This window comes from Pogoniulus pusillus, chromosome 22 (genome assembly GCF_015220805.1).
Source record: "Pogoniulus pusillus isolate bPogPus1 chromosome 22, bPogPus1.pri, whole genome shotgun sequence".
In the NCBI taxonomy this organism is placed as follows: domain Eukaryota; kingdom Metazoa; phylum Chordata; class Aves; order Piciformes; family Lybiidae; genus Pogoniulus; species Pogoniulus pusillus.
In genome coordinates, this window is record NC_087285.1 from 2,270,112 (window position 1) to 2,293,152 (window position 23,041).

Sequence of the window (23,041 nt, forward strand, 5' to 3'; positions counted from 1 at the left end):
TTCCCCATCCTCTTTCCTCTTTCCCTTCCCCATCCTCTTTCCCCTTTCCCCTTCCCATCCACTTTCCTTTTTCCCCTCCTCATCCTTTTCCTCCTTTCTCCTCCTCATCCTTTTCCTCCTTTCTCCTCCCCATCCTCTTTCCCCTTTCCCCTCCCCATCCTCTTTCCCCTTTCCCCTCCCCATCCTTTTCTCCCTTTCCCACAGGTTCTGTCTGAGCTCCTCCCTCCCTCCCTCCCTCCCTCCCTCCCTCCCTCCCTCCCTCCCTCCCTCCCTCCCTCCCTCCCTCCCTCCCTCCCTCCCTCCCTCCCTCTCTCCCCCTCCCCCTTCCCCCTCCCAACCACTCCCCGAACCTGCTCGCTCTTATAGAGCCACATCTCGGGCAGGCTCAGGGCTGCAAACACTTTGGACTTCTGCCCCTTCAGCTCCAGGGTTCCTGCCTTCTGGCAGTGAGCAGTGTTGGCAGGCCGGGGCCGGGAGCCCAGCAGCCGCTGGTCCATCATCTTCTTCTGCAGCGTGGAGCACCACTCGTTCCTCTGGGCTGGGGAGCAGGCGCAGGGCAGGGGCTGAGCCCTTCCCATCAAGGCACGGAGCAGAGCAGCCAGCGGGGCGCAGGTCGCACTGCCCATCACGGGCTGGTTGCTATGGGAATGGGGTGGGAGCCCTCTCCAGGATGGGAGGAGGGGAAGCAGGGATGGTGCCTGCGGGACCGGCGGGACCCGGCCCGGGCGCTGCCTTACCCTCGTTCTCGGCGCGGAAGACGAAGATGCGGTGGCTGGTGAAGACCTGGAACTTGTTGTCCTTGTTGGCACGAACCATCTGCACTGCTGCCAGAGGGATCACCCCCTTGGGGTAGGGCTCCTGCAGCGAGCCCCGGGCAGGGTTACATTGAGTCACAGAGGCAGAGAGTCAGAAGCAGAGAATCACAGAGGCAGGGAAGCAGAATCACAGAGGCAGAGAAGCAGAGTCACAGAATCAGAGACACAGAATCAGTCACAGAATCAGTCACAGAATCAGAGACACAGAATCAGTCACAGAATCAGTCACAGAATCAGAGACACAGAATCAGAGTCACAGAATCAGTCACAGAATCAGTCACAGAATCAGTGTCATAGAATCAGAGACACAGAATCAGAGACACAGAATCAGTCACAGAATCAGAGACACAGAATCAGAGACACAGAATTAGAGACACAGAATCAGAGACACAGAATCAGAGACAGAATCAGACACAGAATCAGTGTCACAGAATCAGAGACACAGAATCAGAGACACAGAATCAGTCACAGAATCAGAGTCACAGAATCAGAGACACAGAATCAGAGACACAGAATCAGTCACAGAATCAGAGACACAGAATCAGTCACAGAATCAGAGACACAGAATCAGAGTCACAGAATCAGAGTCACAGAATCAGTCATAGAATCAGAGACACAGAATCAGAGTCACAGAATCAGAGACACAGAATCAGAGTCACAGAATCAGAGTCACAGAATCAGTCACAGAATCAGTCATAGAATCAGAGACACAGAATCAGAGTCACAGAATCAGAGACACAGAATCAGAGTCACAGAATCAGAGTCACAGAATCAGTCACAGAATCAGTCATAGAATCAGAGACACAGAATCAGAGTCACAGAATCAGAGACACAGAATCAGTCATAGAATCAGTCATAGAATCAGAGACACAGAATCAGAGTCACAGAATCAGAGTCACAGAATCAGTCACAGAATCAGAGACACAGAATCAGAGACACAGAATCAGAGTCACAGAATCAGAGTCACAGAATCAGTCACAGAATCAGTCATAGAATCAGAGTCACAGAATCAGAGACACAGAATCAGAGTCACAGAATCAGAGTCACAGAATCAGAGTCACAGAATCAGTCACAGAATCAGAGACACAGAATCAGAGTCACAGAATCAGAGACACAGAATCAGTCATAGAATCAGAGACACAGAATCAGAGTCACAGAATCAGAGACACAGAATCAGAGACACAGAATCAGAGTCACAGAATCAGAGTCACAGAATCAGAGTCACAGAATCAGAGACACAGAATCAGAGTCACAGAATCAGAGTCACAGAATCAGAGACACAGAACCCAGAGTCACAGAATCAGAGACACAGAATCAGTCATAGAATCAGAGACACAGAATCAGTGTTGCAGAATCAGTCACAGAATCAGAGTCACAGAATCAGAGTCACAGAATCAGAGACACAGAATCAGAGACACAGAATCAGAGACACAGAATCAGTCACAGAATCAGAGTCACAGAATCAGAGTCACAGAATCAAAGACAGATGCCAGAATCATAGAATCCAGAGTCACAGAATCAGAGACACAGAACCCAGAGTCACAGAATCAGAGACACAGAATCAGTCATAGAATCAGAGACACAGAATCAGTGTTGCAGAATCAGTCACAGAATCAGAGTCACAGAACCCAGAGTCACAGAATCAGAGACACAGAATCAGAGACACAGAATCAGAGTCACAGAACCCAGAGTCACAGAACCCAGAGTCACAGAATCAGAGTCACAGAATCAGAGACACAGAATCAGAGTCACAGAATCAGCCACAGAACCAGAGACACAGAATCAGAAACACAGAATCAGAGACACAGAATCAAAGTCACAGAATCAAAGTCACAGAATCAGTCACAGAATCAGAGACACAGAATCAGTCACAGAATCAGTCACAGAATCAGAGACACAGAATCAGTCACAGAATCAGAGTCACAGAATCAGAGACACAGAATCAGTCACAGAATCAGTCACAGAATCAGAGTCACAGAATCAGAGTCACAGAATCAGAGACACAGAATCAGAGTCACAGAATCAGTCACAGAACCAGAGACACAGAATCAGAAACACAGAATCAGAGACACAGAAGCAGAGGCACAGAATCAAAGTCACAGAATCAAAGTCACAGAATCAAAGTCACAGAATCAGTCACAGAATCAGAGTCACAGAATCAGAGACACAGAATCAGAGACACAGAATCAGAGACACAGAATCAGAGTCACAGAACCCAGAGTCACAGAATCAGAGTCACAGAATCAGAGTCACATAATCAGAGTCACAGAATCAGAGTCATCGAACCCAGAGTCACAGAATCAGTCATAGAATCAGAGACACAGAATCAGAGACACAGAATCAGAGTCACAGAATCAGTCACAGAATCAGTCATAGAATCAGAGTCGCAGAAACAGAGTCCCAGAATCAGTCACAGGATCCATGCTCATAGAATCACAGACACATAGAAGCAGAATCACAGAGTTTTAGAATCATAGAAGCACAGAATGGGTTGGGTTGGAAGGGACCTTCAAAGCTCATCCAGTCCTAACCCCTCTGCCCTCAGCAGGGACATCCTCCACTAAACCAGCTTGCACACAGCCCTGTCCAGCCTCACCTTGAATACCTTCAGCTATGAGGTCTCAACCACCTCCCTGGGCAACCTGTTGCAGTGTTCCAGCACTGTGCTCCTGTGCTCCACAACCTCCCTGGGCAAACTCTACCTGTTCAGGAGTCCCCAGTTGCAGAGGGACACAGAACTGCTGGAGAGAGTCCAGCACAGAGCCACAAAGGGAAGGGAACAGCTCTGTTAGGAGGAGAGCTGGGGGTGGGGAGGAGCAGCTCAGGCAGCTGGGGGCTGGGGGGAAGGTGCCAGGGCAGGCAGTGGGCAAAGAGGAGAGTCCTGGCAGGGCAGAGACCTTCCAAGTGTCCCCCTAGGGCCGTTTGGATGTGGGGCTTGGGGCTGTGGTTTAGGTGAGCTTTGGAGAGCAGGGACATGGCTTGGGCTGGGTGACCCTGAGGGGCTTTGCCAACTGCTCCTCTGCTGCTGTGCTGCTGTGACTCAGTGACTGTGACTCAGTGACTCAGTGATGCTGTGACCCTGATGCTGTGACTGTGACTGTGACTCTGTGTCTCTGTGATTCTGTGATCCTGATGCTGTGTCTCTGTGATTGTCATTCTGTGTCTCTGTGATGCTGTGACCCTGATGCTGTGTCTCTGTGACTGTCACTCTGTGTCTCTGTGATGCTGTGACCCTGATGCTGTCTCTGACTGCCACTCTGTGACTCTGTGATGCTGTGACCCTGATGCTGTCTCTGACTGTCACTCTGTGACTCTGTGATGCTGTGACCCTGATACTGTCTCTGACTGCCACTCTGTGACTCTGTGATGCTGTGACCCTGATGCTGTGTCTCTGTGACTGTCACTCTGTGTCTCTGTGACTCTGTGATGCTGTGACCCTGATGCTGTGACTCTGTGGCTGTCACTCTGTGTCTCTGTGACTCTGTGATGCTGTGACCCTGATGCTGTGACTCTGTGGCTGTCACTCTGTGTCTCTGTGACTCTGTGATGCTGTGACCCTGATGCTGTGTCTCTGTGACTGTCACTCTGTGACTCTGTGATGCTGTGACCCTGATGCTGTGTCTCTGTGACTGTCACTCTGTGTCTCTGTGATGCTGTGACCCTGATGCTGTGTCTCTGATTGTCACTCTGTGTCTCTGTGACTCTGTGATGCTGTGACCCTGATGCTGTGTCTCTGATTGTCACTCTGTGTCTCTGTGATGCTGTGACCCTGATGCTGTGTCTCTGTGACTGTCACTCTGTGATGCTGTGACCCTGATGCTGTGTCTCTGTGACTGTCACTCTGTGTCTCTGTGATGCTGTGACCCTGATGCTGTCTCTGACTGTCACTCTGTGACTCTGTGATGCTGTGACCCTGATGCTGTCTCTGACTGTCACTCTGTGACTCTGTGATGCTGTGACCCTGATGCTGTGTCTCTGTGACTGTCACTCTGTGTCTCTGTGATGCTGTGACCCTGATGCTGTCTCTGACTGCCACTCTGTGACTCTGTGATGCTGTGACCCTGATGCTGTGTCTCTGTGGCTGTGACTCAGTGACTCAGTGATGCTGTGACCCTGATGCTGTGTCTCTGTGACTGTCACTCAGTGACTCTATGATGCTGTGACCCTGATGCTGTGTCTCTGTGACTGTGACTTTGTGTCTCTGTGATGCTGTGACCCTGATGCTGTGTCTCTGTGACTGTCACTCTGTGTCTCTGTGACTCTGTGATGCTGTGACCCTGATGCTGTGTCTCTGTGACTGTCACTCTGTGTCTCTGTGACTCTGTGATGCTGTGACCCTGATGCTGTGTCTCTGTGACTGTCACTCTGTGTCTCTGTGACTCTGTGATGCTGTGACCCTGATGCTGTGACTCTGTGACTGTCACTCTGTGTCTCTGTGACTCTGTGATGCTGTGACCCTGATGCTGTGACTCTGTGGCTGTCACTCTGTGTCTCTGTGACTCTGTGATGCTGTGACCCTGATGCTGTGTCTCTGTGACTGTGACTCAGTGACTCAGTGATGCTGTGACCCTGATGCTGTGTCTCTGTGACTGTGACTCAGTGACTCAGTGATGCTGTGACCCTGATGCTGTAACTCTGTGACTCAGTGATGCTGTGACCCTGATGCTGTGTCTCTGTGACTGCGTCTCTGTGACTCTGTGATGCTGTGACCCTGATGCTGTGTCTCTGTGACTGTCACTCTGTGACTCTGTGATGCTGTGACCCTCATGCTGTGATGCTGTGACTCTGGTCAGTGTCCCCCTGCCACCACAGAGCCTGCTGCTGCCCTGCCCCTTGGCTCTCTCCATGTCCTGCTCACTGCAGCAAGGACATTGAGCAGCTGGAGCAGGGCCAGAGAAGGGCAGCAGAGCTGGGGAAGGGGCTGCAGAGCAGGGCTGGGGAGGGGCAGCTGAGGGAGCTGGGGAGGGTTTGGGGTGGAGAAGAGGAAGATGAGGGCAGAGCTCTTTGCTCTCTGCAGCTCCCTGAGAGGAGGCTGCAGCCAGCTGGGGGTTGGGCTCTGCTGCCAAGGAACAAGTGGCAGGGCATGGAAAAGCCTCCTCAGGCTGCCCCAGGGCAGCTTTAGGTTGTCCATGAGGAACAATTTCTTCCCCTTGAGGGCTGCCAAGGCCTGGCCCAGGCTGCCCAGGGCAGTGCTGCAGTCCCCATGCCAGGAGCTGTGGAGCTGTGGTGCCATGGGCTAGGGGTGCCCCTGGCACTGCTGGGCTGAGGCTTGCACTGGATGACCTGAAAGGTCTCTCCCAATCACAAAAGGTTCTGTGACTCTGCTCCTACCCTTGGTGCCCACAGAGGAGCCAAGGGGAGGTGCCAGCTGCCCTGGTGCACCCTGCTCATGTGGCACAGAGCAGCCTCCCCCCTTCCCACCTCCCTGCCCACATCCTGACCCCCTGGCACCTTCTCACTGCTCCTCCCACTCCCCTGCCCCCCGGCACCTTCTCACTGCTCCCCTCACCCCCCTGCCCCCCTGGCACCTTCTCACTGCTGAAGTACATCAGGTTCTTGCCGTCGAAGCGGACGTAGCGCCTCTGGAAGACGTAGTTCCTGTTGGGGTGGCAGAGGAACAGGGCTGTTAGGGAGGGGTGAGCCCCCTTAGCACCCCACATCTGCTCACACCCCTTCCCTTCTCCCTTCCCTTCCCTTCCCTTCCCTTCCCTTCCCTTCCCTTCCCTTCCCTTCCCTACTCCCTTCCCTTCTCCCTTCCCTTCCCTTCCCTTCTCCCTTCTCCCTTCCCTTCCCTCCCCCCAGTGGGGGTTGCACAGAGAACTTTTGAAGGACCCAAGAGAATTCTCCTCCTGCCTCAGCGTAAGGAGAGGACAGTTCCAGGTGCCAGAGGAGCCCCCAGGGCAAGGAGAGGACAGTTCCAGGTGCCAGAGGAGCCCCCAGGGCAAGGAGAGGACAGTTCCAATGCCAAAGGAGCCCCAGGGCAAGGAGAGGACAGTTCCAGGTGGCAGAGGAGCCCCAGGGCAAGGAGAGGACAGTTCCAGGTGCCAGAGGAGCCCCCAGGGCAAGGAGAGGACAGTTCCAATGCCAAAGGAGCCCCAGGGCAAGGAGAGGACAGTTCCAGGTGGCAGAGGAGCCCCAGGGCAAGGAGAGGACAGTTCCAGGTGCCAGAGGAGCCTCCAGGCCAAGGAGAGGACAGTTCCAGGTGCCAGAGGAGCCCCAGGGCAAGGAGAGGACAGTTCTAATGCCACAGGAGTCCCCAGAGCAAGGAGAGGACAGTTCCAGGTGCCAGAGGAGCCCCAGGAAAAGGAGAGGACAGTTCCAGGTGCCAGAGGAGCCCCAGGGCAAGGAGAGGACAGTTCCAGGTGCCAGAGGAGCTTCCAGAGCAAGGAGAGGACAGTTCCAGGTGGCAGAGGAGCCCCAGAGCAAGGAGAGGACAGTTCCAGGTGCCAGAGGAGCTTCCAGAGCAAGGAGAGGACAGTTCCAGGTGGCAGAGGAGCCCCAGGGCAAGGAGAGGACAGTTCCAGGTGCCAGAGGAGCCCCAGGAAAAGGAGAGGACAGTTCCAGGTGGCAGAGGAGCCCCAGGGCAAGGAGAGGACAGTTCCAGGTGCCAGAGGAGCTTCCAGAGCAAGGAGAGGACAGTTCCAGGTGGCAGAGGAGCCCCAGGGCAAGGAGAGGACAGTTCCAGGTGCCAGAGGAGCCCCAGGGCAAGGAGAGGACAGTTCCAGGTGGCAGAGGAGCCCCAGGGCAAGGAGAGGACAGTTCCAGGTGCTAGAAGAGCCCCAGGGCAAGGAGAGGACAGTTCCAGGTGGCAGAGGAGCCCCAGGGCAAGGAGAGGACAGTTCCAGGTGGCAGAGGAGCCCCAGAGCAAGGAGAGGACAGTTCCAGGTGCCAGAGGAGCCCCAGGGCAAGGAGAGGACAGTTCCAGGTGGCAGAGGAGCCCCAGGAAAAGGAGAGGACAGTTCCAGGTGCCAGAGGAGCCCCAGGGCAAGGAGAGGACAGTTCCAGGTGCCAGAGGAGCTTCCAGAGCAAGGAGAGGACAGTTCCAGGTGGCAGAGGAGCCCCAGGGCAAGGAGAGGACAGTTCCAGGTGCCAGAGGAGCCCCAGGGCAAGGAGAGGACAGTTCCAGGTGGCAGAGGAGCCCCAGGGCAAGGAGAGGACAGTTCCAGGTGCCAGAAGAGCCCCAGGGCAAGGAGAGGACAGTTCCAGGTGGCAGAGGAGCCCCAGGGCAAGGAGAGGACAGTTCCAGGTGCCAGAGGAGCCCCAGAGCAAGGAGAGGACAGTTCCAGGTGGCAGAGGAGCCCCAGGGCAAGGAGAGGACAGTTCCAGGTGGCAGAGGAGCCCCAGGGCAAGGAGAGGACAGTTCCAGGTGCCAGAGGAGCCCCAGGGCAAGGAGAGGACAGTTCTAATGCCACAGGAGTCCCCAGAGCAAGGAGAGGACAGTTCCAGGTGCCAGAGGAGCCCCAGGAAAAGGAGAGGACAGTTCCAGGTGCCAGAGGAGCCCCAGGGCAAGGAGAGGACAGTTCCAGGTGCCAGAGGAGCTTCCAGAGCAAGGAGAGGACAGTTCCAGGTGGCAGAGGAGCCCCAGGGCAAGGAGAGGACAGTTCCAGGTGCCAGAGGAGCCCCAGGGCAAGGAGAGGACAGTTCCAGGTGGCAGAGGAGCCCCAGGGCAAGGAGAGGACAGTTCCAGGTGCCAGAAGAGCCCCAGGGCAAGGAGAGGACAGTTCCAATGCCAGAGGAGTCCCAGAGCAAGGAGAGGACAGTTCCAGGTGCCAGAGGAGCCCCAGGACAAGGAGAGGACAGTTCCAGGTGCCAGAGGAGCCCCCAGGGCAAGGAGAGGACAGTTCCAGGTGCCAGAGGAGCCCTCAGATGCTCCTCCTGCCCCAGGAGCTTGGGGAGGGCTGATTGAGGCTGGAGATGAGGCAGAAATTCTTGGGCAGTGAGGGTGGTGAGACGCTGGCACAGGTTGCCCAGGGAGGCTGTGGGTGCCCACTCCCTGCCAGGTGTTCAAGGTGAGGTTGGATGAGGCCTTGAGGAAGTTTTCCCTGCCCAAACTGGGTTCAAACATCTCCAGGGAGGGGCTCTGGAGTTGCCCAGGGAGGATGTGGAGGTCCTTCCCCCCTCCCTGCAGCTGTTCAGTGCCAGGCTGGGCGAGCCCTTGAGCAACCTGAGCTGGCAGAGGCTGCCCCTGGCACAGGGGTTGGCACTGGCAGCTCCTGAAGCTCCCTTCCCACCCAACCCTCTTCCACATCTCTGTGACCATCCTCCTTCTCACCAGCTTTGCCCCGGGGGTGCTGGGCACCCTAGGGGGGCTGGGCACTGCCCACCTACCCCTGTGGGGAGAGCTTGTCCAGCCAGCCGCTGAGCATGGTGGGTCTGGGCTCTGCCAGCGAGGTGAAGCTGGCATAGGGGGAGATGGTGAGGTCATCCTGGACCTCGTCCGGGTACAGGTGGGCTGGCAGGCTGAAGGGGCTGCCCTCAGCCCGCGGAGCCTCCACCGTGGAGTAGCCTTCGGTGTCGTCGAGAGAGATGCGGTCGATGAGCCGGGACCTGCTCTCCTCCTCCTCCTCCTCCTCCTCCTCCTCCTCCTCCTCGCTCCTCCCCTCGCTGCTGCCCTCGCTGCTCGTCCTGCGAGAAAGGGAGCCGGGAGGCAGCCCTGGCAGCTGGCCACGGGGTTGTGCTCCTCCTTGCCACGGCGCCTGGGCATGCCCCACGCCGCTGCTGGCAGCCCCGGGCTGAGCTCGGCGCGGTGCCCGCTGAGCTGCGGGCTGCAGGCTGGCACTGGTGCAGGGCACAGCGGCGCAGGGTCACAGCGTCAGAGAGTCACAGCGGCAGAGTCACAGCGTCAGAGTCACAGCAGCGCAGCACCAGAGAATGACAGCATCACAGAGTCACATCACAGCATCACAGCATCACAGCATCACAGAGTCACAGCATCACAGCATCACAGCATCAGAGTCACAGCATCACAGAGTCACAGAGTCACAGCAGCACAGTGTCACAGCAACACAGAGTCACATCACAGCATCACAGCATCACAGAGTCACATCACAGCATCACAGCATCACAGCATCACAGAGTCACATCACAGCATCACAGCATCACAGAGTCACAGAGTCACAGAGTCACAGAGTCACAGAGTCACAGAGTCACAGAGTCACAGCAGCACAGAGTCACAGCATCAGAGAATCAGAGTCACAGCAGCACAGAGTCACAGCATCAGACAGAGCAGTGCAGCATCAGAGAATCACAGCATCACAGAGTCACAGCATCAGAGCATCAGAGAATCACAGCATCAGAGTCACAGCATCAGAGCATCAGAGAATCACAGCATCACAGTCACAGAGTCACAGCATCACAGAGTCACATCACAGCTTCACAGCATCAGTCACAGCATCAGAGCATCACAGAGTCACAGAGTCACGGAGTCAGTCACATCACAGTGTCACAGAGTCACAGTGTCACAGAGTCACAGCATCACAACATCACAGCATCACAGAGTCACAGAATCACAGTGTCCCAGAGTCACAGTGTCACAGAATCACAGTGTCACAACATCACAACATCACAGTCACAGAGTCACAGCAGCAGTCACAGCATCAGAGAATCACAGCATCACAGTCACAGCATCAGAGCATCAGAGAATCACAGCATCAGTCACAACAGCACAGCATCAGAGAATCACAGCAGCACAGAGTCACAGCATCACAGAGTCAGAGTCACAGTGTCCCAGAGTCACAGCATCACAGAATCACAGCATCACAACATCACAGCATCAGTGTCACAGAGTCACATCACAGCATCACAGCATCAGAGAGTCACAGCATCAGTCACAACAGCACAGCATCAGAGAATCACAGCATCACAGTCACAGCATCACAACATCACAGCATCACAGTGTCACAGTGTCACATCACAGCATCAGTCACAGCATCACAGTCACAGCATCACAGTCACAGCATCAGAGCATCAGGGAATCACAGCATCAGTCACAACAGCACAGCATCAGAGTCACAGCATCAGAGCATCACAGCATCAGTCACAGTATCACAGTCACAGCATCACAGTCACAGCATCACAGCATCAGTCACAGCATCACAGCACCACAGTATCACAGCATCAGTTGGAGCATCACACAATCACAGAGTCACACAATCACAGCATCAGAGTCACAGCATCAGAGAATCACAGTCACAGAGACACAGTATCAAGGTCACAGCATCACAGAGACACAGAGTCACAGTCACAGAGACACAGCATCAGGGTCACAGCATCACAGAGTCACAGAGTGACAGTCACAGAGACACAGCATCAGGGTCACAGCATCACAGAGTCACTGAGTCACAGTCACTGAGTCACAGTCACTGAGTCACAGCAGCACAGCAGCAGAGGAGCAGTTGGCAAAGCCCCTCAGGGTCACCCAGCCCAAGCCATGTCCCTGCTCTCCAAAGCTCACCTAAACCACAGCCCCAAGCCCCACATCCAAACGGCCCTAGGGGGACACTGGGAGGGTCTCTGCCCTGCCAGGACTCTCCTCTTTGCCCACTGCCTGCCCTGGCACCTTCCCCCCAGCCCCCAGCTGCCTGAGCTGCCCCTCCCCAGCCCTGCTCTGCAGCCCCTGCCCCAGCTCTGTTGCCCTCCTCTGGCCCTGCTCCAGCTCCTCGATGTCCTCCCCAGAGCAAGGAGCCCCCAGCTGAAGGCAGCAGTGCAGCTGTGGCCTCCCCAGTGCTGGGGCCAGGGGGCCAGTCCCTGCCCTGGCCCTGCTGGCCACAGCACTGCTGCCCCAAGGCAGGCTGCTGGTGCCCTTCTTGGCCAGCTGGGCACAGGCTGCCAGAGCTCTGCTGCCTCACCAGCAGCAGGGAGCAGTGGAGGGCCCTGTGCTGGCAGGCTCTGAGGGTGGCCAGGCCAGAGGTGTCCTGCTGGCTCCCAGGCCCTGGGGCAGGCTGCCAGTGGGACACGTCTGGGTGGCAGCCAGGGAGCCTCCTGTGCCATGCTGGTGCCCTCTGGGCAGCAGGCAGCTGAGCAGCTGGAGGGTGCCCTGCCTGCAGCAGCTGCTCTCTGGGTGGCTCAGGTGTGTGGCCTGAGCCATCGTTCCCTGTGCCCCCTCCCCTGGCAGCTCTGTGCTGCTGGGAGGCTGCTGCTGCCTGCTGGCACAGCACCATGGCCCTCAGCTCTGCCCAGAGCAGCCAGCAGCCTGCAGCCATCCCCAGCACACCTCCTCAGCCCTCTGCTGGTGCCACCCAGCTGCCAGCTGGGCACAGCCTGGGGCAGGGCAGGCTGTGGGGGTGCTGCAGAGGAGGGGCAAAGGCAGTGCAGGCAGAGCAGTGCTGGCAGCAGGGGCAGAGAGGAGGCTCTGCCCCTTGGCTCTGCCCTGCTGAGCCCTGCCCTGCACTGCTGCCTCCAGCTCTGCAGCCCTCTGCAGGGCAGGCTGCAGGGGCAGCTGCTGCAGCAGGGCCAGGGCAGGCCCTGGAGGCCAGGCTGGAGGAGGCTGTGGGCAGCCTGCTCTAGGGGAGGGTGTCCCTGCCCACGGCAGGGGGGTTGGGGCTGGCTGCTGCTTGGGCTCCCTCCCAGCCCTCCCTGCTTCTGTGGCTCTGGCAAGTGCTGAGGGGCTTGGAGCAGCTCTGCCCTGAGGCCAGGCTGAGGGAGCTGAGGCTGCTCAGCCTGCAGCAGAAGAGGCTCCCAGGGGCACCTCAGAGCAGCCTCCAGCAGCTGAAGGGGGCTGCAGAGGGGCTGGGCAGGGACTATGGGCAAGGGCTGGGGGGGCCAGGAGGAGGAGGAGTCCCAGAGCCACAGAGGCACAGAGTGCCAGGGGCTGGCAGGGACCCCCAAAGCTCCTCCAGGCCAAGCCCTGCCAGGGCAGCAGCCCCCAGAGCAGCTCACACAGCAGCACAGCCAGGTGGGGGCTGGAGAGCTGCAGAGAGAGAGACTCCACAGCCCCCCTGGGCAGCCTGTGCCAGGCTTCTGCCACCCTCACAGGGCAAAAACTCCTCCTCCTGCCCCCATGGAGCTTCCTAGGGCTCAGCTGCCACCCAGTGCCCCTTGTGCTGGCACTGGCATCCCCCAGCAGAGCCTGGCTGCAGCTCTGTTGCCCTTCTCCAGCCCTGCTCCAGCTCTTCCATATCCTTCCTGGGCTGAGGAGCTTGTGGAGAGCAGCTGAGAGAGCCCAAGCCAAAGGTTCTGCCATGGGGCAGGGCTGGGCTGGAGGAGCTCCTGGATCCCATCTGCTGGGCTTGGGAGGCCAGAGGGAGCCTCAGGCAGTGCTCCAGGGCCCCTTTGGCCACAACAATAGCAGGAAAGGCTCAAAATAAACTCCCTTCCCCCAACCCTCTCCAGCACAGCTTTGCCTTTCCCCTCCCTCCCCCTCCCCCCCCGAAGAGGAAATGTGCTGGAAATCATCTGATGGTCCCAGGGGCATCCAAAGGAGCTGCCCAGGTGCAGGGCTGCTGGGCAGGGAGAGCTTCATGGCAGCCAGCACAGCCCAGCCCCATCAGGTCTCCCGTGCCAGCCCATGCCAGGGTGAAGAAAAGGCTCCAGGAAAGGAATGCCCTGGGTTGGAAGGGGACTTGAGAGGTCATTTGGGCCAAGCAGCTGCTCCAAGCCCCTGGCATGGGGGGGTGCCAACCTAGCCCCCAGCCCTGCCCAACCAACCAGCCCATGGCACTCAGTGCCCAGCCAGCCTTGGCTCCAACCCCTCCAGCCACGGCCACTCCACCCCCTCCCTGGGCAGCCCATTCCAATGCCAATCACTCTCTCTGCCAGCAGCTTCCTCCTCACAGCCAGCCCCAACCTGCCCTGCCACAGCTGCAGCCTGGGGCCCCTTCTGCTGCTGCTGCCTGCCTGGCACCAGAGCCCAACCCCACCTGGCTACAGCCTCCCTGCAGGCAGCTGCAGGCAGCAATCAGCTCTGCCCTGAGCCTCCTCTGCTGCAGGCTGCACCCCCCCAGCTCCCTCAGCCTCTCCTCACAGGGCTGTGCTCCAGGCCCCTCCCCAGCCTTGCTGCCCTTCTCTCAACACCTTCCAGCACCTCAGCAGCTCTCTGCAAGGGAGGAGCCCAGAGCTGGGCACAGCACTCCAGGGCTGGCCTGAGCAGTGCTGAGCACAGGGGCACAAGAACCTCCCTGCTCCTGCTGCCCACACTGCTCCTCAGCCAGCCCAGGATGCCAGTGCCTCTGCTGCCCACAGTGAGGCCAAGAGGGCAGGAGCATGGGCACAGGGCAAGGCTGTGGGCAGGGCTGGAGGCTGCAGAGCTGCAGCTCTCCCCCTCCTCCTCCTGTCCCGGCAGCACAGAACAGGAACCCTCCCCAGGGGCAGTGGGAAGAGCTTTTCCTTCCTCTTTCTCAGATGCTATCAGGAGGCATGGAAAGGACATTGCTAAAGCAGGCTGAAGCTGCCCACTGCCAGGCTGCCCGCCCACTGCCAGGCTGCCTGCCCACCAGGGGCACCCAGCTCAGCCAAAGGCTCCTCTCTGGGCTGTGGAGGTGCCACACTGCTTCAGCTGCAGCTTGCATCCATCCCATTTCTCCACCAGCTCAGCCCCTTCTGGGCCTTCCCAGCTCCCTGAGGCCAAATCTGACCTCTGCCCACTGTGCAGGTGCCCAGAGCCACTGGCACTGCCCCAGCTGTGCTCCCAGGGGCATCTGTTGGTGAGCTATGCTCCTGCCAGTGCCACCCAGTGCCATGGCTGCTGCCAACCTCTCAGCCCAGCAGCTGCTCTTGAGAGAGCTGCCACACCTGATGGGCTCTGTGGTGGCACTAAAGCCTTCCCCCAACCTCCCAGGCTGTGCCCAGGGGTGTGCCCTGTCCCCCTGGCATGCAGACCCTGGACCCCAGAGGCTCTGTTGTGGCACAAAAGCCCTCCCCCACTCTCTCAGCCTGTGCCCAGGGGTGTGCCCAGTCCCCTTGGCAGCCAGACCCTGGACCCCAGAGGCTCTGTTGTGGTACAAAAACCCTCTGCACCTCTCAGGCTGTGCCCAGGGGTGTGCCCTGTCCCCCTGGCAGCCAGACCCTGGACCCCAGAGGCTCTGTGGTGGCACAAAAGCCCTCCCCCAGCCCCTCAGTTCGTGCCCAGGGGTGCCCCCCTGGCATGCAGACCCTGGAGCCCAGAGGAGTTGCTGCCTACCTGCATCCTTCCCTCTGCAGGTCCAGCTCAGGCACTGCCTCGTAGCCCTGGTCAGAGCAGATGGCACCACCCTGGCAGGAGAGTTTGGGTCACATCTCCCCTGCCTCCTGCTCTCTTCCTCCACCCCAGACCTCCTCATCCTGACCACGTCCTCCCCTCCCCCACCCTCCCTCTCCTGAGCCCGGCAGCGATGCTCAGGGGCTCCCAAGTGGCAGAAGGTGGCACAGAGAGTGCCAGCAGGGCACGGCCCTCCCCCCCCCACCCCCTGCAGAGCCTCCTCTCACCTGCTGCTCCGGGGCCGGGTGGCCAAAGCTGGGCTGACAGCAGGGGCTGGCAGGCTGCTCCCCAGCCTCTGTGGGCACAGACAGGGTGGGAGAGGCATCAGTGGGGGCTGCTGGGGGGCAGCGAGCAGCCAGCTCTGCCTGCCAACCCCTGGGGCTTGGGCACCTCCTCCCTCCCCCCAAAACGTGCACCCCAACAGCACAGAGTCACCGTGCCAGGGGCTGGCAGGGACCTCCAGAGCTCATCCAGGCCAAGCCCTGCCAGGGCAGCAGCCCCCACAGCAGCTCACACAGCAACACAGCCAGGTGGGGGCTGGAGAGCTGCAGAGAGGGAGACTCCACAGCCCCCCTGGGCAGCCTGTGCCAGGCTTCTGCCACCCTCACAGGGCAAAAACTCCTCCTCCTGCCCCTACGGAGCTTCCTAGGGCTCAGCTGCCACCCAGTGCCCCTTGTGCTGGCACTGGCATCCCCCAGCACAGCCTGGCTGCAGCTCCTGCCACTCACCTGCACATCTTCATAGCCACTGCTGAGGTCACCTCTCAGCTGCTCCTCTCCCAGCTCCCAGCCTCAGCTCCCTCAGGCTCTGCTCCTGACAGAGCTCTTCCCTTCCCTTCCCTTCCCTTCCCTTCCCTTCCCTTCCCTTCCCTTCCCTTCCCTTCCCTTCCCTTCCCTTCCCTTCCCTTCCCTTCCCTTCCCTTCCCTTCCCTTCCCTTCCCTTCCCTTCCCTTCCCTTCCCTTCCCTTCCCTTCCCTTCCCTTCCCTTCCCTTCCCTTCCCTTCCCTTCCCTTCCCTTCCCTTCCCTTCCCTTCCCTTCCCTTCCCTTCCCTTCCCTTCCCTTCCCTTCCCTTCCCTTCCCTTCCCTTCCCTTCCCTTCCCTTCCCTTCCCTTCCCTTCCCTTCCCTTCCCTTCCCTTCCCTTCTCCCTTCCCTTCCCTTCTCTTCTCCCTTCCCTTCCCTTCCCTTCCCTTCCCTTCCCTTCCCTTCCCTTCCCTTCCCTTCCCTTCCCTTCCCTTCCCTTCCCTTCCCTTCCCTTCCCTTCCCTTCCCTTCCCTTCCCTTCCCTTCCCTTCCCTTCCCTTCCCTTCCCTTCCCTTCCCTTCCCTTCCCTTCCCTTCCCTTCTCTTCTCCCTTCCCTTCCCTTCCCCCTTCCCTTCCCCCTTCCCTTCCCTTCCCTTCCCTTCCCTTCCCTTCCCTTCCCTTCCCTTCCCTTCCCTTCCCTTCCCTTCCCTTCCCTTCCCTTCCCTTCCCTTTGTGGCTCTGTGCTGGACTCTCTCCAGCAGTTCTGTGTCCCTCTGCACCTGGGGGCCCAGAGATGGACACAGGACTCCAGCTGTGGCCTCAGCAGGGCAGAGCAGAGGGGCAGCAGAACCTCTCTGGACCTCCTCACCACAGCCCTTCTAGCCCCCCCCAGGATGGCATTGCCCCTCCTGGCCCCCAGAGAACACTGCTGGCTCCTGGGCACCCTCCCACCCACCAGCACCCCCAGGTCCTTCTCCCCAACATCCAGCACCTGAGAGATGCCAACCCAAAGGGGGTGTGGGGCTGAGGCTGTGCTTGGTGAGTGAGAGTGGAAGAGGGCTGGAGCAGGAGGTGTGGGTGCCCTCCTCCCTCCCTTCCCTGGGGGCACCAGGAGGTGCCCATTGTGCCCTGCTGCCCTGGGGGCTCTCACCTGGCTTGCCGGTGGGTCTCTGGGGGATGGGGGGCACCTTCCCCCCAGGCCTGTTGGCACCCCTGGAAAACAGGAGAGAGGTTACTGGGAGGTGGTGGCAGCCTGGAAGGGTTTTCCCACCCTTATTGTGCCAACCTGACCGAGCCTGAGCTGCTCAGCTTTGCCTCCCCCTGGCATCTGCAGCATCCCAGCCCTACCCCCACACCCTCCTTGGTCCCAGGACATGCTGGGTTGTGTCTCCTGGGGTCCTCCCCAGCCCACCTTGGCATCCTCTAACACCTCCCAGCTGGCACCCAGCAGGAGCCAGCCCCAACCACCCCCTGGCCATGCTGGGATGGGACAAAGGAGGGGCAGAAGCTTCTCCTCCCAGCCCACCTTGGCATCCTCCAACACCTCCCAGCTGGCACCCAGCAGGAGCCAGCCCCAACCACCCCCTGGCCATGCTGGGATGGGACAAAGGAGGGGCAGAAGCTTCTCCTCCCAGCCCACCTTGGCATCCTCCAACACCTCCCAGCTGGCACCCAGCAGGAGCCAGCCCCAACCACCCCCTGGCCATGCTGGGATGGGACAAAGGAGGGGCAGAAGCTTCTCCTCCCAGCCCACCTTGGCATCCTCCAACACCTCCCAGCTGGCACCCAGCAGGGGCCAGCCCCAAGCACCCCCTGGCCATGCTGGGATGGGACAAAGGAGGGGCAGAAGCTTCTCCCCCCAGCCAGAAAGAGTCCTGTGAGGGAGGTGGGGGGTGGAGGTGGGGGACATATCCAGGCCAATGCAAGCTGGCTCTGAAGGATCCCAGCAGGCCCTGAGGGATGGCTCCATGCAGAGAGCTCCAGGCAGGCATGGGCAGGGTGTGGGAAGGAGCAGGCAGAGGATGGCTCCATGCAGAGCTCCAGGCAGGCATGGGCAGGGTGTGGGAAGCAGCAGGCAGAGGGATGGCTCCATGCAGGGCTCCAGGCAGCAATGGGCAGGGTGTGGGAAGCAGCAGGCAGAGGATGGCTCCATGCAGAGCTCCAGGCAGGCATGGGCAGGGTGTGGGTAGTCAGCAGGCAGAGGATGGCTCCATGCAGAGCTCCAGGCAGCAATGGGCAGGGTGCGGGAAGCAGCAGGCAGAGGGATGGCTCCAGGCAGCAATGGGCAGGGTGTGGGAAGCAGCAGGCAGAGGGATGGCTCCAGGCAGCATGGGCAGGGTGTGGGAAGCAGCAGCCAGAGGATGGCTCCATGCAGGGCTCCAGGCAGCAATGGGCAGGGTGTGGGAAGGAGCAGGCAGAGGATGGCTGCATGCAGGGCTCCAGACAGCAATGGGCAGGGTGTGGGAAGGAGCAGGCAGAGGATGGCTCCATAGAATCATAGAATCATAGAATCAAGCAGGTTGGAAGAGAGCTCCAAGCTCATCCAGTCCAACCTAGCACCCAGCCCTGGCCACTCAACCAGACCATGGCACTAAGTGCCTCACCCAGGCTTCTCTTGAACACCTCCAGGGATGGTGACTCCACCACCTCCCTGGGCAGCCCATTCCAATGCCAATCACTCTCTCTGTGAAGAACTTCTTCCTAACATCCAGCCTAGACCTACCCTGGCACAACTTGAGACTGTGTCCCCTTGTTCTGTTGCTGGTTGCCTGGGAGAAGAGGCCACCCCCACCTGGCTACAGCCTCCCTTCAGGTAGTTGTAGACAGTAATAAGATCCCCCCTGAGGCTCCTCTGCTGCAGGCTGCACCCCCCCAGCTCCCTCAGCCTCTCCTCACAGGGCTGTGCTCCAGGCCCCTCCCCAGCCTTGCTGCCCTTCTCTCAACACCTTCCAGCACCTCAGCAGCTCTCTGCAAGGGAGGAGCCCAGAGCTGGACACAGCACTCCAGGGCTGGCCTGAGCAGTGCTGAGCACAGGGGCACAAGAACCTCCCTGCTCCTGCTGCCCACACTGCTCCTCAGCCAGCCCAGGATGCCAGTGCCTCTGCTGCCCACCTGGGCACACTGCTGCCTCCTCTGCAGCTCCTCTCTCACACCACCCCCAGGGCCCTCTCTGCCTGCCTGCTCTCAGCCCCTCTGGCCCCAGCCTGCAGTGCTGCTTGGGCTTCTTGTGGCCAAAGTGCACAACCTGCCCTTGGCCTGCTTCAGTCTCCTGCCCTTGGCCTCTGCCCACCCATGCAGCCTGCCCAGGTCCCTCTGCAGGGCTCTGCTCCCCTCCAGCAGCTCCACACTGCTCCTAGCTTGGTGTCATCTGCAAACTTACTGATGCTGCACTCAATCCCCTCGTTCAGATCATCAGTAAAGATGTTGAACAGGACTGGGCCCAGCACTGACCCCTGGGGAACACCACTGGTGCCAGCTGCCAGCTGGATGTGGCACCATTCACCACCACTCCCTGGGCTCTGCCATCCAGCCAGTTCTTGACCCAGCACAGAGTGAATCTGTCCAAGCCATGAGCTGCCAGTTTGGCCAGGAGCTTCTTGTGGCAGACAGTGTCAAAGGCTTTGCTGCAGTCCAAGTAGACTACATCCACAGCCTGCCCCACACTCACCAGGCAGGGAACTTGATCATAAAAGGAGATCAGGCTGGTGAGGCAGGACCTGCCCTTCCTAAACCCATCCAGCCAGAGGGATGGCTCCATGCAGGGCTCCAGGCAGCAATGGGCAGGGTGTGGGAAGGAGCAGGCAGAGGGATGGCTCCATGCAGGGCTCCAGGCAGCAATGGGCAGGGTGTGGGAAGCAGCAGGCAGAGGGATGGCTCCATGCAGGGCTCCAGGCAGCAATGGGACAGGTGTGGGAAGCAGCAGGCAGAGGATGGCTCCATGCAGGGCTCCAGGCAGGCATGGGCAGGGTGTGGGAAGGAGCAGCCAGAGGGATGGCTCCATGCAGGGCTCCAGGCAGGCATGGGCAGGATGTGGGAAGGAGCAGGCAGAGGGATGGCTCCATGCAGGGCTCCAGGCAGCAATGGGCAGGGTGTGGGAAGGAGCAGGCAGAGGATGGCTCCATGAAGGGCTCCAGGCAGCAATGGGCAGGGTGTGGGAAGCAGCAGGCAGAGGGATGGCTCCAGGCAGCAATGGGCAGGGTGTGGGTAGGCAGCAGCCAGAGGATGGCTCCATGCAGAGCTCCAGGCAGGCATGGGCAGGGTGTGGGAAGGAGCAGCCAGAGGGATGGCTCCATGCAGGGCTCCAGGCAGGCATGGGCAGGATGTGGGAAGGAGCAGGCAGAGGGATGGCTCCATGCAGGGCTCCAGGCAGCAATGGGCAGGGTGTGGGAAGGAGCAGGCAGAGGATGGCTCCATGCAGAGCTCCAGGCAGCAATGGGCAGGGTGTGGGAAGGAGCAGGCAGAGGGATGGCTGCATGCAGAGCTCCAGGCAGCAATGGGCAGTGTGTGGGAAGCAGCAGGCAGAGGGATGGCTCCATGCAGGGCTCCAGGCAGGCATGGGCAGGGTGTGAGAAGCAGCAGGCAGAGGATGGCTCCATGCAGAGCTCCAGGCAGGCATGGGCAGGGTGTGGGAAGCAGCAGGCAGAGGGATGGCTCCATGCAGAGCTCCAGGCAGGCATGGACAGGGTGTGGGAAGGAGCAGGCAGAGGATGGCTCCATGCAGGGCTCCAGGCAGCAATGGGCAGGGTGTGGGAAGGAGCAGGCAGAGGATGGCTCCATGCAGAGCTCCAGGCAGCAATGGGCAGGGTGTGGGAAGGAGCAGGCAGAGGATGGCTCCATGCAGGGCTCCAGGCAGCAATGGGCAGGGTGTGGGAAGGAGCAGGCAGAGGATGGCTCGATGCAGGGCTCCAGGCAGCAATGGGCAGGGTGTGGGAAGCAGCAGGCAGAGGATGGCTCCATGCAGGGCTCCAGGCAGGCATGGGCAGGGTGTGGGAAGCAGCAGGCAGAGGGATGGCTCCATGCAGGGCTCCAGGCAGGCATGGGCAGGGTGTGGGAAGGAGCAGGCAGAGGATGGAGTCCTGGAGGGGGCTGGGTGGGTGTGGGGGGGACATCTCATTGGTTACCCTGCTCTGCACCCCCCTCCTTTGCCCCCTCCCTGAGCCGAGGGAGAGGTTCTCCTTACCCAGGCTTGTCCTCTGCTTGGGTCACCTCCGGCGAGGACCTCGCTGGGCACTGCCCTTGGGCATCCTCCTCCCCTCCCGAGTCCTCAGCGGGCACCGCTGGGGGCCTGAACCCTTCGTAGAGGACATTGGGCACCATCTGCAGCCTGCCCTGCCCCGAGCCGGGCTGCGAGGCTGCTCCAGCATCTCTCCTGGCAGGGGTGGGCAGGGGAAGGTTGGGCAGAGCTGGGCGAGGCTCCGAGCAGGGCTCGGGCACCGGCAGCTTGTGCCGCGGTGGCACAGATGGCACAGCGGGGGTGGCTTTCTCCAGTGCCTCCAGGCTGTGCCCCTGAGCTGGGGGGGGTCGTTTGTCTGCCCTGCTGCTCTCCCTCCCCCGCAGCCGGGAGATTGCCATGCCCATGGTCACAGATGCCCCCGGGCCACCCGCGGGGGCCCAGCTGGGCTCTGGGCTGTCCAAGTCTGTGGAGCTCTCCCCTGGCACGAAGCCCTCCAGCACCACAAAAGCCGCGGGTGCCCCTTCTGGGCTCTGTGGTGGCACCGTGGTGCGAGCAGGGGGCCTGGGCACGGAGCCCTGCTCGGGTTTGCAGCGAAGGAAAACTGTCCTGGGCTTGGGAACAGGCTTCGGGGGGGCAGCAGCAGCAGGGACCTGCTCCACAGGTGGTGCCAGGCTGGGCACAGCGACACACTTTGGGAGGGCAGCAGCAGGGACCTGCTCCACAGGTGGTGCCAGGCTGGGCACAGCAACACACTTCGGGGGGGCAGCAGCTGCAGGGACCTGCTCCACAGGTGATGCCAGGCTGGGCACAGCTACACTCTTCGAGAGGGCAGCAGCAGGAGGGACCTGCTCTAAAGGTGATGCCACCACAGGTGATGCCAGGCTGGGCACAGCTGCACACTTCGGGAGGGCAGCAGCAGGAGGGACCTGCTCTAAAGGTGATGCCAGGCTGGGCACAGCTGCACACTTTGGGAGGGCAGCAGCAGGAGGGACCTGCTCTAAAGGTGATGCCACCACAGGTGATGCCAGGCTGGGCACAGCTGCACACTTTGGGAGGGCAGCAGCAGGAGGGACCTGCTCTAAAGGTGATGCCAGGCTGGGCACAGCTACACACTTTGTGAGGGCAGCAGCAGCAGGGACTTGCTCCAAAGGCGATGCCAGGCTGGGCACAGCAGCGCACTGCTGGGTCCCAAAGGTGTCTGTGGCTCCTGCTGGCACTGCTTGCATGGCATCCTTGCCCACCCTGGGGGCATGCAGGGTCTGGCTGGCTTGCCAAGAGGTGTCTGCTGCCGTGGGTCCTGCCCGGGGCTGGGCAAGCATCCGAGTCTGCTGCAGCAGGTTCAGGATGCGCTTGCGGTGCCCGGTGGCAGTGATGCCAATCTGCTGCAGGTGCTCAGCGTCCAGAAGGGTGGCATCTCTGACCAGGTGGTAGCCATGCTGCTTGAAGACATCCTGGTACTTCTCCAAGTGGATGGTGGCCAACCAGGCTGAGATGTCCGAGTCAGGGCCACACGGGGAGCTCATGGCCCTGCAGTGCCCGCGGGGTGGGCGCTCAGCCCATCATCTGTGCCAGGGGGAGAGAGAGGGGGTGAGGAGCCAGGGAGGCATGGGGTGGTTTGGGGTGGGAGGGACCTTGGAGGGCATAGATCATGGATCTGCTGTGGCTGCAAAAGAGCCTGCTCCCCACAGGCTGGCATGGGTGGCACAGGGGGCAGTGTGGGCAGGCTCTAGGGGGTGGTGCTGGCTACTGGGAGGTCACAGAAGGGCCTGAGCTGGGAAGAACCTTCCAGATGATGGAGTCACAGAAGCCCTTTGGTGGGAAGAGAGCTCCAAGCTGCCCCAGCCCAACCCTTGCCTGGCTGTGCCAGCCTGGGGTTCAGCCATGGCCTCAGCACCACAGCTCTGCCTCCTGGAGACACCTCCAGGGCTGCCCTCAGCCTCCTCCTCTGCAAGCCAAACAGCTCCAGGTCCCTCAGCTGCTCCCCAAAGACTCCCTCTGCAGACCCTTCCCCAGCCAGACCACCCAGCTCCAGCCCCCCCAGCCATGGGCAGGGACCCCTCCCTCCAGCCCAGCTTGCTCAAAGCCACCTCCAGGCATGAGGTGCCCACAGCTCCCCTGGGCAACCCCTGCCAGCTGCTC

At 60.1% G+C, this 23,041-nt stretch overlaps 1 protein-coding gene across 2 annotated transcripts in view; it reads right to left on the reverse strand.

Annotated features, from left to right (window-relative positions):
* The window catches only part of ARAP3 (ArfGAP with RhoGAP domain, ankyrin repeat and PH domain 3), a 67,361-nt gene that overhangs the window by 39,071 nt on the left and 5,249 nt on the right, over positions 1 to 23,041 (reverse strand). For both annotated transcript variants that reach the window (XM_064161460.1, XM_064161459.1), the window contains exons 2-9: positions 20,909 to 22,465; positions 16,880 to 16,941; positions 15,216 to 15,283; positions 14,932 to 15,002; positions 9,144 to 9,440; positions 6,344 to 6,413; positions 738 to 858; positions 351 to 538 (exon numbers count right to left, since the gene is read on the reverse strand). In XM_064161460.1, the coding sequence (XP_064017530.1) occupies positions 351 to 538; positions 738 to 858; positions 6,344 to 6,413; positions 9,144 to 9,440; positions 14,932 to 15,002; positions 15,216 to 15,283; positions 16,880 to 16,941; positions 20,909 to 22,425 (2,394 nt within the window). In that variant the 5' untranslated portion in view covers positions 22,426 to 22,465. The remainder of the gene's footprint in view (positions 1 to 350; positions 539 to 737; positions 859 to 6,343; positions 6,414 to 9,143; positions 9,441 to 14,931; positions 15,003 to 15,215; positions 15,284 to 16,879; positions 16,942 to 20,908; positions 22,466 to 23,041) is intronic.